The sequence below is a fragment of the Anguilla anguilla genome, chromosome 13 (assembly GCF_013347855.1).
Source record: "Anguilla anguilla isolate fAngAng1 chromosome 13, fAngAng1.pri, whole genome shotgun sequence".
Taxonomy (NCBI): domain Eukaryota; kingdom Metazoa; phylum Chordata; class Actinopteri; order Anguilliformes; family Anguillidae; genus Anguilla; species Anguilla anguilla.
Window position 1 is genome coordinate 34,989,897 of NC_049213.1, and position 17,707 is coordinate 35,007,603.

The following is a 17,707-nucleotide window of genomic DNA, read 5'->3' on the forward strand; positions in this document are numbered from 1 at the left end:
AAAAGCGATGATGTCACATTTGCCTCCCGAGTGCAATCTGGCCTCGGAGATAGGGCGGACATTTTGATAGACGCTACTGGGGAGGTGGAGAGGAGGGGAGAGGGCCCTTTGGTCCATCACAGCACATCAGGATCAAATTCATACAACATATACACAAACAGCCGTGCCCTCTGTCCCATCCCCCCAGCTCCCTCTTCGACGTGAGAGTCCATGTACGATTGGTACAACACAGATAACCTAATCTTGTGCTCTCTCTCGATCTCTCTCTCTCTCTCTCGCTTTGTGCAATCCCAGAATGCCTGTCAGGGGAACCAGAGGCTGGACTGCGTTAGCTATGTCCTTGATATGAATCACTTGTCCCCGGCAGGCTAGCCCTGACAAGGACCATGTCTCAGTCCATCTTTATCCCTGTCATCTTTAATATAAAAATATAAAAAACTAAAGACCTTGAAGGCCTGAGAAAAATTTGACAACATTTTTGCGAGGGAGCAAGGTCTGACCCAAAGCTGGCGGGGTGCTGCCTACTGACCAGTTTATATATCTGAGAATTCACAGCATTCCCCCATTTTGTTTTTTTTACAGTGCCTTATCCGAGCCATCTCAGTGACTCAACATCCTCTTGTCTTTGACCCTGAAACGTCAGAACGCAGTGTGTCATAGCGGCAGTGAATGTTTTATTTTTTTTTTTGCAGAAGAAGTCATTTTCGTGGTAACGGGGGCCAGATAAAAGTTCCCTCTGGTCCCTTCTCGCCCCGGAATCCTGAAGTAAAAAGCTTTTGGGCCTCCAAATTAAATTAGACTCAGGAGTGCTGTACGCTAGCCAGCTGTAGAGCATGACAGCAATAATTCATAATGCTTTCTCTTGGCCCCACTACTGGTCGAGAGAATAAAAATATATAACACATAATATATCCGTAATATATCAAAACTTACTTACTATAATATACCATATTATGGGCAGGTCTCAGGGTGGTACTAACCTCATACACAAGATCATAAAAGCAGAAGACCACATACGTACACAAGAGCTGAAAGAAGCAGAGACACAATAGATCGTCACATCCTCACAACCCGATCAACTGAACTCTGACCTTTTTACAATAAGAACCAGTCGACAATAAGTGACCAATCATTTAAGACTAGAGGCACTGCACTACCATGTAAACAAACAACTTGGTTCTTCAGGTTGAGTTCTGTTAGTATAGCGAGGGGACATAAATGGAATTTAGCAAAAGGTTAATTCCGTACAGACATTAGGAAGAATTTTTTCAAGCAGTGAGTAGTCGATGTGTGGAATAGCCTGCCAGGTCACGTAGTAGAGGCAGAAACTCTGGGGATTTTCAAGACTGGGCTTGATACGATGTTAGATACTATCTAGTCTGTAGGTAATCAGAGCATCAATTTAGTCAGGAAAATGGTGAGCATTGTTGGGCTGAATGGCCTGTTCTTGTCATTATGTTATGTTATGTTATGTTAACTTGCAAACATTCCTACTGTTGATCAGCCTTCAGATGCTGATTGCTTCTTCGCTTTTATGGAATGTGTAACTTACAACTCATGTAGCTTAGCTGGTTAACTTTAATCAGTTAATGTTATAATGGTTATAAAAGTGATTAATGTACTAGCTGATTTTGTTGAAGACCAATTGAGCACTTTTAAATAGTCATAAATAAAATATTATGATTTAATAATACTTGTTATGGCACTTGTTATTCCTTAGAGGTTTTGTGTGAGTTTTGTATCCTTAACAGAAATGTCTTATTCTGCCTGCTGTTGAAGGACTTGGTGTTGATAACAACCTTGTTTGTGATGTCATCACCAAGATTTACATGCTTCACATAAACTTTTTCTTCACCAATCAGCAGCATCAAAAAAACCAGCTCTTTATAGTAACATGGTAATAACCTGATTTACACTTTACCAGTACTGACTGTTCCGTAGGGACAGTACAGGCATCACGGCTCGTTGCGTAAGTTAGTGTGTGGGCATGTTAAACTTTAAACAATTCTCTTTTTTTGCTAACTTCATTTCCGCAAATTACCAGTTTCAAGCTTATTACTGTCCAACTACACAGGAATGCTAATTAAGCGTGATCTCGTTGCTTTGTTCTTTTGGAAGCAGAAAAAACCTTTTTTTTTCCTGTCACAAAATGTAAGCGAAATGATTTACGCATTCGGTCACATTTTATAATTCAATCTTCTACGGTTTCCGTGTTTTGTTTGTTTTTCACGTTTGCTTTCAGACGGGTAATGGTAAGTGGCATGCATGAACCAAAAATAGTAATAAAATGGAATTGAGAAATAGTGGAAAAACCCAGGATGAGGGTGGAGTTTTGGAGAACCATAATAATAATAATAACAATAATAATACATTTATTTTATATAGCGCTTTTTCGTGATCTCAAAGACGCTTTACAATACATGAATACATACAATAAAACACAGTAAAATGTCCAGTGTCAATTCAACTCTTAAGAGTGTTAATTCAACTCACTCTGGAATGTGGAACCAAATGTTGCCTGTTAAGAGCTGAATTGGACATTTTACTGCTAAGTGAGGAGCAGGTTGTAACCGACGTTGGCGGAGTGGATCCAGGGGAACATGCAAAACGGTAATTTTGAATGGCCCTGTTGTGTGCAGCTGCACTCAGACTCCCGCACGCAACCGCCAGAATTACAGGTTCTGTTGGTCACGCTACAAACCGACGGCAGTCAGTGCTCGAACCCTGGCCCCCCTGTTCGTTTTCGAGGTCTTGCTGATGCACCGAAAATGCATTTGGAATCTGTTTGCAATGCATCTCCCCTCTGGCCGGCATCAGGGTCGCACCGCCCCCCCCCCCCCCAAAACTGCACTTGCGAGGCAGAATGAGATTGCCCACACAGCTTTTCCTCTCAGCCAGACAAACCAGGCGCTGTGTTCTGCAGGATTAACACTGAAAAAAATGGATTAACACCTGACATTTTTAACTTAAATTTGTTGCACAAAATTGTTTTTTTTTTTTTTTCAAGTTTCCTCAATTGAAAATTTTTAGGGTCGTTCAAATGAACCTAAAAGTTTCAGTTGAGAAAACCTAAAGATGCAGGTGCAACAAATTGAAGTAAAATTGTAGGTTTATCCAATGAAGCCTTTTTTTTATTCCAGTTAGTGGAAAGGCCTAGGGGTGGTTCCAAATGTTGAGGTTAAAAATCCTGCAGGATTTAAAAGCAGAAGTACAGTACTGTTGTGCATTTCCTACATATATTGACATCCTCGCTGGGGGGATACTTGTACTGGCCCTCACCAGTCGGCTGTGTTAATGAAACTCAGTTCCCTGATGTGTAATGGGCGAATCAAAGCTCATGGGTTCACCGAAGTGACATCACAGTCCCTCTGCAGGACTGGTCTTCAGAATGATGAGGGGGGGCCATTTAAAAAAAGATATGTCTTTAACAGGCGCCTATCTCTAATCTACTATGAGTAATACAACAGTGGTATTATGTCTGTCAGAGGACAATGTAATTCACTGCAGCGCATGCACGAGTACTATTTGTAAGGCGGATTAAAACCCCTTTTTGGCGAGGTCAGCCATTACATTACTGGACAGGAAACAGGCATTGGCTCTGTGTGAAACACCATTAGGGTGCGAATCAGCCTTTAGCCTTCACATTCATTGGCGGTGTACAGTTGCATATGTGGTGATAATAAACATTCTCTCTAGCGAGTGGAAGGGCACCCAAGAATGGTTCTCTTAAAAAATAATTTGTCTTCACCTCGTTGAACGTTGTGTGACAGGGGATGGAAATTAATGTGAATTTGCCGAAAAGAAAGTATTTAAATAAAAAGCCTGTTCAAGTACATGTCTCGTACAAATGCAAACCAGATGCATTAATATTTTGTAGTTTCATTCAAAACTATGTTTTTAGTGTTTTTTTCCCCCCCCTCACATGCTTTCAGTGTCTTTCAAACATGGACCAGATCAGGAAAAAAAAAGGTACTGCCCACATCCCACAGGACGTGTCCCGGCTGGGTATCTAAGGAGCCACACCTGTCTGATCGCTGGCACTTAATCATTCGTACCCAAAATATCCACCTTGTAAACGCCTGTAATGTAATGTAATGTAATGTAATGTAATGGGTGCCCGGAGAGGAAAGGGTTAATCCGTGAAGCCAGCGTGTATTATTAGGGAGCCCGTTCCGCGCAGCCGAATGGCACACGGGCGCGGTATAGCCCCTCCCACGCGCAGTCTGTGAATGGGCCGGCGGGGGGGAGGGGCGGGGCGGACGGCGCGGTGAATGGAGCCGGGCCGCCGCGCTCCGAGCCGCCCGCCAACGGTTACGGCGTCTCCCTCGAGGGCCCTCTGCATTGCAGCTGTCCCCGTCCCGCGCTCCTAGCGGTGCCCTAGTTTATCCCGCTAACGTGCACTGCAGCAGCAGCAGCAGCAGACCCAGCCCCCGCTCTCCCTCTCCACACGCGCGCACGTACACACACACACACACACACACACGGTCACCCACTCGCGTTCTGTGTGCGCACACTTGAATGACCTGCCGCCCCCCCCTCCTGTTCCTGACAGTCTCAGCTCACCCTTTTAACCCTTTAAGGGGTAAGATCAGAAATATGCGATGAGAACGTTCTTCACTGAACATTCCGATGCTGATGTCACAATCACTGCTCGTAGCTGAATGCCGTGGAGTTCTAGAACACGGACTCAAAATAAAAATAAAAAAAACGAACATTCCACCAAAAAACCTGCTATTCAAAGGGTTAAGCACATTGTCCTTTTACCCATTATCTTTCATTTTAAACTCTTTTCTAAAGCTCTCAGTGCCCCTATCTAGGAATTAAATTTTTTTGCTGTCAGTCTCAGTCGAAAAAGGGGAGAATACAAGAATCTACAGAGCTGCTTACAATTCCTGAGAATGCAAAATTGGCTAAAAATTAATCAATCACCTTTATAAATAATGTAATTAAGAAATGCATTCCATTTTTAAGGTAAAGACCTAAATGTTAACAAGTATGTTGTTCAATTGACCTCCTCGCTATCACCATTTCAGTTTGGTACCAAAATAGGTACCAATTCCAGTTTTTTAGGAAGTTAACTGACCGCAAGGAAATCTTTCTGAAACAATGGTGATATCTGTGATTTAGGTCAGTTACAGATGATCGTGAATTTAATGTGCTGTTTTGAAAATTCTACCCCATTTCTCTTCATTTTTGTGTTTGATACATAATGTAAATTAATGTATTATTATTATTATTATTATTATTAATGGCTAATTTAATATAAATGCTTTAGTCTAATATGAGAGATAATCAATAGTGGTATAATTATCATTATTAAAACCATGAAAATATATGAAAATCTCATTATTATTGTGCTAATAGTGTGAATATGTGAACAAATGTATTCTGAACATTAAAATGTATAATAACTTAATATCAGGAAAGTACTTTGTATGAGTCATTTGTATGATTCCTCATAAAAATAGATTATTATTATTATTATTAGTATTATTATTCCAAAATGAAATTTTTTTTTTTTTTTTGCAGGATGCTATATTTGCCTAACTCTTCCGTGAATAGTTATTTTTATGGGATGTGGGCAGTCCCTAAAGCAGGCAGGAGTTTCCATTCTATTTTATAAAACAGCTTTTACTATAAAAAAAAATAATAATTCTACATTCACTCACAGCCTGCCTTCACAACAAGGGCAGTTCCTGTGGCTTGTTGCCCCTAACATGCTAAACGATCTCAGGTGCTCAGCCTAGGTGCAATTCCACCGGCCCGGAGGTGCGGTGGATTTCCCCAAGAATTGTTGTAAAAATTAAAGCAAATCGGACCCGCGAGGGCAATCGGAAGAGCTCGGCCAGGGCTGAAATTATGGGATGTGTCCAGGCCTGAGCCTCCTGAGGGGGAGGTTTTCCAGGTGAAGGTGTCTGCAGGGCGTGATTTACGTGGCCCGAGGCCGCTTATCTTCCATTAACCCCGGTTACCGGGCGACCATGGAGCATTTGGACAGGGCGTGTGATTGAGCTTGTGTTTCTATCAGAGCAGATTCATTCCCTGATTCAGGTCCTGTTTAGTGTGTAGCAGTACAACAGGCTGGAGCGCTGTAATGGTGGGGGGAGGGGGTGGGGTGGGGGGCGGGCTTGGGGTTAGGATTACACCAGAGAGCGCTGACCTACAGGGGCCCTCAAAAAAATTCTGCTGTAATTATCGGGTAGGCTGGAGAGGTGGGGGCCCAATGTGAGATCTTTTCACGGGGCCCAAAATCCCTGGTGGCCCCCCCTGACATCACAGGTACTGTGGATCTCTGTGTGTCCGTTTTGAATTATACGGCTTTGTCATTGGACAATGTCCAAGCTCAATGTCAAAGCGATGCCATCATAGCCTGACCAAGCTGACTAGTTAACAAGATTAGTGCCTCTGCTGTTCTGCTGGAGTGGAGTTGTCTTCTGACAGTCCGGCATGGTAAAAACAGGAAACCGGCCTCGATATTCACTTTGGCACCATCGACTCCACGCTGTCCATACTGATCTGCTTCAGCCATCGCATTTATTCCACTAAAAAACGCAAACTCACACTGAAAGGATTCATGGGAAGTGGCAGAGAATCACAACAACTAAAGAAATTCTTACCCGTCAAAAAAAAGAGAGAGAGAGAGAGAGAGCGAGCCGGTGCTGAAGTTGTTCCAAAAATAAACCTGCAAACGTACCTGCCTTGGTACCCCAAGCAATCTGACCTACAAAGCCAGCCGACTGGAACCCACAAGCAGCGGCTAAGGAGCACAGAAACAAAAAAGCAGACACAACTGGGGGAATCAGCACTGGCTGTGGAGGGCAGCAATTCGTTAATCCCACCGGTCCCCATAAATCAGGTGTGTAATCCCGCCAACATATCAAACCGTGCTGGTCTCTATCCCCCTTTTGATAACACAGCTAAAACATTTCCGCACACTGTTTATACAAAGTAGATCATAACTTGCCTTAAAATAGAACAGATCAGAGCTGGAGATTAAAAGGTATTCTCCTTCTTTAACGCTGTAGTGTAGTAAGCCCTCTACCAAGGGTTTTAAGGTTTAAAATGCCTGGAGCGTTTCTCTCAGGTAATCTAGTAATCCCCGCGGCGCGGAGCACGCAGAAAACGAGCCGGAACATGGCTGTTCCTTCCAGGAGGCCGTGAGTCAGAGGGTGCCAGAGAAATGGCCTTTTGTTTGAATAAAGGTTGCATGGTCAAAAGCACACAAAGACTTGGCCACTGCCTCTTCCTGCGTGCAAAACATTTCCAAAACTGCTTCAAGTAAACTGCCCCCATGTATAACTGCACAATATGTACTGAAATATAATGTGCAAGTCAGCCCGTACAAGGGAATTTATGAAGCATATAATAACTATTGCTGCATTATATTTGGGAAAAGACATAGATGCTGTTCTATACGGCTTATGGATGCATACACGCATTGTACATTTCAAAGTCTGTTTGCAATTAGTTAAACATTCAGGCCATTTCTACATGTATAGCCACAAGCACCCTTCTATGTGAAAAGACCAGATCCTTTTGCTGTAAGCAGAAATCTGTTTAAGAGACTTGCATATTTTTATAAGGAAAAAAAAATTCAATAAAACAAAGTGACTTGGCTTGAATCTTGTTTCTTAATGGACACTGTAAAATTCTCAAAAGGCAATCAAAGCTTGGATCTGAAGCCATTGGCTGAACTGTTCAAGACCAGATTCAGGCATAATTTCAATTCTTGCAAAACTACCCCTCAGAGCAATGACAGTAAACCTGCTTACTGTCAGCAATCCCTGTGGAGAGCTCTTCTTTGGTTAAACAAAGTAAGAATAAAGATTTTTCAAAAGCCACCTGGCCAGTTCACTTCACAACTGCCTAACAAGCGTCTCTATCTCAGTTCAGTTTAAACAGATTGCAATAGCGCCCCCTGTCTTTTCCAGTAGGTACTGACCACCCACCGCTGTCCTTCCTCCACCACCACAACAGCAAAGATAAGGAACATATAAAACACACGAGCATCCAATTTTCAAAGACTCTACCAATAAAAGTTTGGCTCCGAAAAAAGGCCCTTCTTCAAAGCACAGACTCACATTGATCTACGTATAAAACTTCACTTTCAGAAGTATCATAAAAACCATGCAGAGCAATATTTTCTGCACCACAGCTATGCTGACGGAGGTCCAGAAGTAGGCCTCAGAATTAAGTCAATGAAAAGAAAAGTGCGTGTGCATTAATAATGCCACGTGGGGTTGCCATGCAACCGGCCTACCGTAGCAAATAAGTGGAGCGAGCTGAGAGAAGAGCGTTAATCGCGTACGGAAAAGTTCAGCCATGCAGATTGTGCAGCTGGTCTTAACTTTTACATCCCCATGTATCGCAACGTGCCGGAGGTCCTTTTCCTGCACCGCACGTGCCTGTGTACCTGTGGCATAGCTTAGGCGCTGAAAACGAAGGGCTCCTTTGTGCTTACTGCACACAACATTTATGTCAGAGGTCTTTGTTCCTGGTCCTGGCGGGACCGCGGGGTCTTGCTCGTTTTCGTTTACGGACTTTAATGTAGCTAACAGTCCGGATCCAAGGAAACCAGGTGAGGAGAGCTAACCGTGTAATCAGCTGCTTTAATCGACCAATTAAGTGGCGAGTAACGACAAAAACCAGCAGCAGACCCCGCGTCCCACCAGGACCAGGGCTGAAGATCACGGATTTATGTTTCTTTGCTGGAGCTGTCTTATCTGGTCACCTGTTGTATTTACCACCAGGGCACTTAAGTACCTCGGTCCGGTGTTTTAACCCCAGGATTCAGGCAGCCGAAGCTACGGCTTCTGATAGCGAGCGCGGCGTCTGAGCCCGAGCCTGAGACCGTATCGCAGCGCAGTGAATCAGTCTCTGCCACAGACTGGGCCGGGCCGTCTAATGGGGCTGCTCCTCCTCCTCCTCAGAGTAACGGCCCCCCCCCCCCCCCCCCCCGAACGGGACACGTCTCCATAAGGCACTGCACACGCCCTGCTGAACAAATATCAATCAGCGGCTCTCTGCTCCACAGCGGCTGCCTGGGAGAGCCTGCGATCCAAACCCGCCGCTGCTTCTAGAAGGCGTGGCACACACCGAACTGCTCGGAGGGTGTGTGTGTGTGTGTGTGCGTGTGTGTGTGTGTGTGTGCGTGTGTGTGTGCGTGCGTGCGTGCTGGTATTCCGCTCCAACCTCTGCTCTTAATTAACACACACAAAAAAACTCTCTCTCCTTTTTTTTGACATGTTTGTTAATGGCATATCACAAAAACGCATGCCCCCCGAACTCGAAAAAGACGATATTAGCAGGCGGTGCATTCTGGGAGGAAGCAGACAGGTGTAAGTCCCGCACGGTTCATTAAGCGGGGGGAATTGGCTGGAACAAATACCAGCGTTCATTATGCCCTCTAAGAGCGAAGAGTCTGACACCCCCGACCCCGCCCCCGCCCCCCCCACCCCCACCCCCGCTCGCTCTAAATCACGCAAAACTGTAAGCGACACCAGGGAAGGGAGAGAAGCCCCAGCGTCTCCATCGGCGACAGCCTGTAACGGGCCCCCCGAGCGTTCGAGCGGTGCAGGAGAGTGCCCCGGGCTCCAGCGCTGGGACTTCATTAACGGGGGTTCTTTTTTTTTTTTTTTTTTTTTTGGCGTCAGGAGCTGCGTACGCTTTCAGAAAGCCTCGGTCCTCCTGGGCGCTTTGAGCTGTTTGATCGGGACAAAGCTCACAGTCCCCCTTGGGGGGGGGGGGGGGGGGGGGGGGGGGGGGGCTGCTGTGCCGTAAGCTAAGCTAAGGGGATTCATAAACCGAATACAGAGTCCATTTGCTAGTACTGTGTGAGGCCAACAGCCAGCCATTTCATTGGCCGGCTTCACTTTTAAAAGCTTTGTAAGCAAAAAAAAAATTGGGAACAACACGGTATTAATAAAAATAGCAATTTTCTATGAGGGCAAAAGGTCGGCACTCAGTATGGACAAACTTTTGGTCACATTATTAACGGGAGAAATTTTAACAAAGAAACCGCGCTCCCTGACCACACATTAAGAATAACAGTATTGCACTCTACCCTGTACTGCGAGGACTCCAGTTGGCCTACTGCAAATAATTTACGTTTGGTTTACTTTTCGCTCAAGTCTTATATGTAGTCTTATAATGTATAATCACGCCGCCGCTAATTTTAATCTTTATTACTGCTGTCTTTCCGCCTAGTTATTCCTCTCTACACCACAGCCCACAGATTACTGCGACTGCATATTCATTACCTTAAATTTTCGCGGAGGAGAGAGGAGCGCGCTCGGTTCGTTGGGCACAGCAAGCGGCAATGTCAGCTTCCAGTAATGAAGGAGGGTAATTCTGCACTGCTCTCTCTCTCACATAACTCGGGTGTCACAACAGATATTTCCCGCAATTACAATATACCGCACGATTCATTTAGGTGATGACTTTATCCACGGCAACCTGCTCGGCGTTACATTTTAAGCGCTGGAGTGGCGGCAGTGTGGCACAGTGGGTAAGGAACTGGGCTTGTAACCGAAAGGTCGTAGGTTCGATTCCCGGGTAAGGACACTGCCGTTGTACCCTTGAGCAAGGTACTTAACCTGCATTGCTTCAGTATATATCCAGCTGTACATATGGATGCAATGTAAATGCTACGTAAAAAGTTGTGTAAGTCGCTCCGGATAAGAGCGTCTGCTAAAGGCCTGTAATGTGATGTAACACTGGGTTGGCACAAGCCCACAGCCCCCTGGCCATTCAAATAAATTTAATAGTGGGAATGGAACCCACAGTTTCCAGGGTGTACCCCCCTATTGATCAAACTGTCTGCCTCTGAACCAACTGCCACTGAATGCAATGGCAAGCTGCTCAAACTGGAGAGCCTAATCAGTCGATAACGGGCACTTCCTGTTCTGTTCTGGATTGCAGCCGGTTGCTCCAGCTGCAACAGGATCTCTCTATTTCCACACCGCGGCCTTGCTCTGACTCAGCGGCTGGGAGACGGATAAACGGAAATGTTGGCCACATGGATCTTTATTAATTGAATATGGAGTCTCGTCACGGGGGCCACATGGCCAGTATCACGGAAGTTTCCGTCCGTACGGTTCCTCTCCTGCTTTTAATTTCTGACCGAAGCGTTCAGTAGCAGAGATATTTTAAACAGGATAATCCTATCAGATTTGTGTCAGCGCTGTCTAATATCCAGTGAAATACTGCACTGACCTAATGTTTTTGCTGTGTGCATTGTTCATAAACATAAGCGTCTGTTTGAGCGTGCTCACTCCAGCAAACAGGCATCGTACTCTCGCCGACAACTGATTAACCCTCCTGAACCGTGCTTTTTTTTTTTTTTGCAGTCAGAGCTAATCTTTTGCCCACCTTGTGAAAGATCATTAAACAAAGTTTAGCGTAAACAAAGCGCGGAATTGTGTCGAGAACGGCCTTTCTTTCCCACTTGACGCGAAATAAATTAATGCCGCGGGCAACAATCGTAGAGGGGAAAAAAAAATAAAAATTTCATTTCTCAAACTAATGAGTCGCTCGTAGCGAGCTCTGGTTCCGCATCATAACCGCAGTCCGGTGCTCAGTTAAAAAGGGGGGGGGGGGCATTTTGGCATTTTACAATCACTGATGGGACGGCATTTGGCACCCCCCACCCCAGTCATCAATAACGAGGTGCAGGCCGTCCCTGCTGAGGGAGGACCTGGCCGTGCCTTCAGTCAGGAGCGGACAGTTCCAACGAGGCCTGGCCCCCGACCAGGTGGCAGAGGAGAGCTCCTCTTGAACCCCTGCCCAGCGTTAGTGGTGCAGCGAGAACCTCGTCGGCCTCCGGGGGGACCACGGAGAGATTTCGGGAGGAAGACGCCGGGATCGGAACACGAAGGCCCGCACGCAGCGTTGGGTTCGTTGGGTTCAGACGGCGTGGGGGGCCGTTGGGCGAACCGTTCCCTTCGTGACATGCAGCAGTGCATGCTGGGACGCGCGCCGGCCTGCTCTCCAGCGCCACCCGCCGTCGTTGACCCCTTTCAGACCTGATTAAACAATCACGGAGTAGAAGCGCTCATCCTCCGGTAAAAGGGTTTGGGTGCAGGACACACATGCCTCCCCACAGGGGACCGGCTAGCCAGGTTTCACAGAGCACAAGAGCAACAGGAGGCGTGACGGCGAGACGGAACAGAGCCGACAGCCAGCGGTGGAGAGAGAGAACGGGGGGGGGGAGGAGCCTACCGTCCAGGGAGAGCCAGTCGTGCTGGGAGGACGGCAGGGCCGGCAGGGCGCGGGCCTTGTACTCGAACACCACCGAGTTGGAGATGATCTGGTTGCTGACGGCGACCTGCAGCGTCACCAGCCCCGTGTCATGAGCTGAGTAGAGAGGAGAGGGCAGGGGGGAGAGGGGGGAGAGAACCCAGAGATTTACACCCCAAAAGAGAGACTCACACTGCCTGCCAGTCTGTCCTGCTGAATTAACAGTGTCACAGCCACCGGACGGCAATTCTACTGTGATCGGTGATTGACAAACGGGGAATGAAGACAAAGTGGGTGATGAGCGATACGGCACAGGAGGCAGTGCTGTATCGGGAACACACTCGGGGCTACAGGGGTGCTGTCAGGCACGGTGCAAAGTGGAGAGCTGGCAACCCCCTGTAGCCGTGGCTGTGTTCACAATACAGCACAGCCTCGGGTGCCATATTGCTTTTATAAAACAGTTACAACGTATAGAAACAATTGCACGATGGCACATCATTACTTATTCTTTAATATTATTTGCAGCCTATAAGTAATTGTGTGTGCATGGAGTGATACTGTTTAAAAACAGGCTGTTTGAAATAACAGTTACTGTGTCAGAGTTATTATCACTGAATAACGTGGTCTCAGCCAATCAGCATTCAGGACTGAAACAACCCCGTTTTACAAAAGTTGTTTAAAGATTTAAGGGGGGTTGGGCTTGGTCCCGGTCACGGGGGCGGAGCTTACCTGGGCAGTAGCAGCGCAGTACCCCAGGCTGGATTAGGGAGGCGGGGACAGTGATCTGGTCAAACAGGCAGCTGTAGTTGCTGCTGGCCTCCTGCCACGGCCCTGTTATGAGCACCTTCACCCCGCCCTGAAACACAGGAGCAGAGCTGCCCCTCAGCACACAGCGCACACAGCCAATCCTGTACAGTGCTCCTGCAATACAACTCTCAATGTGCGCTCGGTAACACATGCTTGCACACACACACACACACGCACACACACACACATAAGAAAGCATGCACGCACATACATACACACACACGCACACACGCACACACACACACACACGCACACACACATAAGAAAGCATGCACGCACATACATACACACGCACACACACACACACACACACACAAGCACGCGCGCATGCACAACCACACGCACATACACACACACACTCACACAGTAGTGTGTCCTCCACAACCTCAGCAACATAAGTTCCTTGGTTTCAATCACACACACTGAAGCCTTTTTCCTCATTAAATCCTCGCAATGTTTAGGAATCATATGTCAGCTGCAAAGCGCTTGGGTAGGCATGTCTGATGCTGAAGCTGCTCTCGGGTAGGGTAAGGATGTCTGCTAAATTAATAAATTACATAACAGTAAATGGTAGCAATACATCATGCATACTTCATGAATAACGTCTCAATCTAATTACAGCCCATATAGGTCCTGAAATAAGGCAGATTGAAAGGTTGAAGATGGGCGGAAGTTAGGGCCTGGCTAAAGGGCTGAGTAGCCATGAATCCTGGGAAACTACGGTTTGTGGGGGGGACTCTAGTCTCTAGATAGAGTCATAGAGTGGAGGATGTCACTCATCAGGCTGTGAATAGTGTAGTCGTCCTTCAAAAGTAGGCTTTTTGGAATGTTTTTTTTTTTTTGAAAGTCGGTGTTCTAGAACTCCACTGCTTTCAGTTACCACCAGTGATTGTTACATCAGCATTAGAATGTTCAGTTAAGAAAATTCTAATCACATATTGATCTCATACTTCAAATGGTTAAAGCTGTCTCAGTTACAGCGAGCCTAGATTAGACTACATCTGAGCCACAGAATGATTCATTTGATTTTCAAGCCTTCAGACTGATGACAGTTTCACAATGGTGGCTAAAGCAGCTGTGATGGCCGTTGTTACAACTGAATCAGTGTGAAAGGACTCTGTCGTCACAAACTGAATCAGTCTGAAAGGACTCTGTGTCATCTCCAACTGAATCAGTTTGAAGGGACTGTCATCTCCAGCTGAATCAGTTTGAAGGGACTCTGTCATCTGAAACTGAATCAGGTTGAAAGGACTCTGTGTGTCATCTCCAACTGAATCACTTTGAAAGGGCTGAGTGTCATCATATTTCAGGACCATTTTTGTTGTCCCCAGTTTTTTTTCTGATGCAACCGTGTTGTGGGGCAGTAAAACTGATGCAGACTAGTGGTTACATTCCTGGACACTGGCCATTGGAGCAGTTGTTTATTTGAATTGCAACCCCCCAACCTATTTGAAACCAAGCTGTGCAAATATGTTATTGCATTAGTGAAATGCAAAATTGTAATTACCCCTTCAATCAAAGTATCTCAACAACTCAGCAAATTACAGTGAGCAAACCTCAAACTAATGATACCAGAAAGAAAAATCTCAGTCGGCTGAGCTTCTGCTGCCATCTTGTGGAAGTCTAATAACATAACAGCCACAACACTCACAGAGTCCAACTTAAACCAATTTCCATGATGGCTGGTGGGTACATCTGTGTTCACAGCAACTTAGTAATTTGTTGACCATTCCATACAAGTGTTTGTTTGTTTGTTTGTTTTTTTATTTCAGCCATTTTGAAATTAAAATACACTGCAGCAGCAATTATAATTGCAAATGCAATGTCCACAGAACTGAAATAAATGTCTGTGTAAATTCATAGATAGAATTAATTTTTTTGTTGTTGGACCAACTTTTTGGACCAAATAAGCTTATTCAATGGGTCGAAAAAAGACAGAGGGATTTAGTCCCCCAACAAAAGGTGCTAGGTGGTTGCAGCCATAAGCTCATTCTTTATAAAATGCTGACCTCTTGTGGCTCAAAGCATAACTGCAAAAAAAAACAAAAAAAAACGGTGCTACTGTTAACGGTGAACAGGGGCATCTGACGTTACTAGCATTCACGCTACACAAATACAATAGGGGTAAGCTCCACAAAATTACTTGTTTTAAACCAAAGTGAAATATCCCTTTAAAATTGATGATAATGGACTCATAACTCACCCCCCCATATTTTGGCTCACCAGTAAATAATGCCCATCAAGCTGATTCCTATTTGTATGTAATGACTGTACACGAATTCTATACATAATTGTACACTAATTGTATTTAAATTGTGTACATAATTGTACACTAATTGTACTTATATTGTGTACATAATTGTACACTAATTGTACTTAAATTGTGTACATAATTGTACACTGATTGGGCCTCATTCACGAAACGTGTACAATCACATTTAATCGTAAACTGCGTATAAGAATGTTGCCAAGAAAATTTTGCCACTCATAATTTTTTTTCTTATCTGTGTTTGTTAATGGCTGTTTCCTTATGCTAATCTCATGAACAGTATTGTGCATGCAATTTACAAACAGCCAGCATTTATCATCTCATGCACCTGGGATATGCACAAAAACAAAGGTCTGCACATGTGTCATGAATCCCATATTGGGTTTTTTTTTTCTTTACTTTTGTTTTTAAGAACAAAAGTAAGCATAATTTAAGTAAAGTTTTGTGAATGGGGCCCATTGTATTTAAGTTATTGTTATTATTATTACATAATTGTACTCTGATTGTACTTAAATTGCATACATAATTGTACACTAATTGTATTTAAATTGTATACTAGTTGTATTTAAAGCTCTAGCATTAGGCTAGAAGTATGTGTACTTCATATCCAATTAACTTCATTTAAGGGTCTGGGATTACAATAATAATAATTTGAATCATAACACAGAAACCACGCAATTTGAAGCATTTTTTTTCCAACATGACTAAAGAACATAATGTCATGTTTAATTGCACAAAGTCAGAGTTACTGAATTAGGTGCAATCACGTATAAAGTAATGGTCTGCTAAGCGACTGAACTCCCTGCAGTGGGGAGGGGGCTAGTGGTGCAGTGTGGGGGGCCTAGTGGTGCAGTGTGGGGGGCCTAGTGGTGCAGTGGGGGGGGCCAAGTGGTGCAGTGGGGGGCCTAGTGGTGCAGTGGGGGGGGCCTAGTGGTGCAGTGGGGGGGGCCTAGTGGTGCAGTGTGGGGGGCCTAGTGGTGCAGTGGGGGGGGCCTAGTGGTGCAGTGGGGGTGGGCCTAGTGGTGCAGTGTGGGGGGCCTAGTGGTGCAGTGGGGGGGGCCTAGTGGTGCAGTGGGGGGGGGGCCTAGTGGTGCAGTGGGGGGGGGGGGGCCTAGTGGTGCAGTGGGGGGGGCCAAGTGGTGCAGTGGGGGGCCTAGTGGTGCAGTGGAGTGGGCCTCGTGGTGCAGTGGGGAGGGGGGGCTTACCTCAGGGTAGGACCATTCGGGGGAGTAGTCTGTGACCATGAAGAGCCTCCCGGTGGCCTGTATCATTCCCAGCGTCCCGTGGGCCACGGCGGCCGACACCACCTCCGCCACGTGCATGTAGGCCAGCGAGCCGGCCTCCCCCGGCCCCGCCCCCGTCCCGCCGCCGCCCCCTCCTCCCAGGGACTGGGGGCTGCAGCAGGGCTGGAGGCAGAGCTCGGTGGGGCTGTACCCCACGCCCCGCCCCGCCGCGTCCTCCGGGCCCTGCTGGGGCGGCCCCGCTGCCGAGGCCTGCCCCTCCGCCCCCGGCTGGGCCATCAGCTGGTGGGCGTACAGGGCCCCCCCGGGCCCCACCGCGGCGCCGCCCCCGTCCACGGAGATGAAGTCGTTGATGAGGTCGGAGAACTGGTTGCCGAAGGAGATGTCGAAGTGGTCCAGGCTGATCTCCATGCCCGTCCCGCCCGCTCCGGCCCCGCCCATCGCCTGGTGGGCGCCGACCGCGTTGTAGAGCCCCTGCACGAGCCCCGCCCCCTGGAGGAGGGGCTGCAGCTGCTGGTGAGGGCTGCCCGCCGAGCCGTTGCTGGCGCTCCCGTTGCGTAGAGGCCCGCCGTTAGCCCCTCCTCCTCCTCCTCCTCCTCCGCCTCCTCCAGCACCTCCTCCGTTATCGGCCGCCTGCTGCAGGTAGTGCTCGGCGCCCCCTCCCTCGCCTCCGGCCCCTCCGCCGCAGGCCTGGAGGTGATCCCCGGTCTTGAGTAGTCCGTCCGCCCGGCCGTCGGCTGCCCCGGGCTGGCCCGCCCCCGGGGCGCCGGCCGCCTGCTCGATGCTCACCACCTCCTCGTGCTCGGCGCCCAGCCCGGGGAAGCCGCCCTGGTACTGCAGCAGCTGCAGGGGCCCGCCGGGGCCGGGCCGCTCCGTGGGCGACCCCCCGTTGCAGCTGGCGGTGCCCTGGTGGGCGTGGGCGTGGCCGTGGGTGTGGTGGTGGTGCAGGTGCAGGTGCCCGTTGCTGTCGGGGGAGTCCGTCTTCACCACCTGCAGGCCCAGGTAGGCCCCCGAGTCGTGGGAGCTCTGCTCCAGCAGGTGGCCCTTCTGGGCGGGGCCCCCCTGGGGGGGCTGCGGCGCCTCCTGGAGGAAGAAGCTGGGCGAGCGGCTGGGGTGCGCCAGGTGCGGGCTGGGGATGGGCTGGCCGTACCCG

At 47.5% G+C, this 17,707-nt stretch overlaps 1 protein-coding gene across 1 annotated transcript in view; it reads right to left on the reverse strand.

The window, feature by feature from the left end:
* The window catches only part of LOC118211421 (calmodulin-binding transcription activator 1-like), a 154,496-nt gene that overhangs the window by 35,677 nt on the left and 101,112 nt on the right, over nucleotides 1-17,707 (reverse strand). Inside the window, exons 5-7 of the mRNA XM_035388615.1 lie at nucleotides 16,519-17,704; nucleotides 12,967-13,093; nucleotides 12,220-12,354 (exon numbers count right to left, since the gene is read on the reverse strand). Of these exons, the coding sequence (XP_035244506.1) occupies nucleotides 12,220-12,354; nucleotides 12,967-13,093; nucleotides 16,519-17,704 (1,448 nt within the window). The remainder of the gene's footprint in view (nucleotides 1-12,219; nucleotides 12,355-12,966; nucleotides 13,094-16,518; nucleotides 17,705-17,707) is intronic.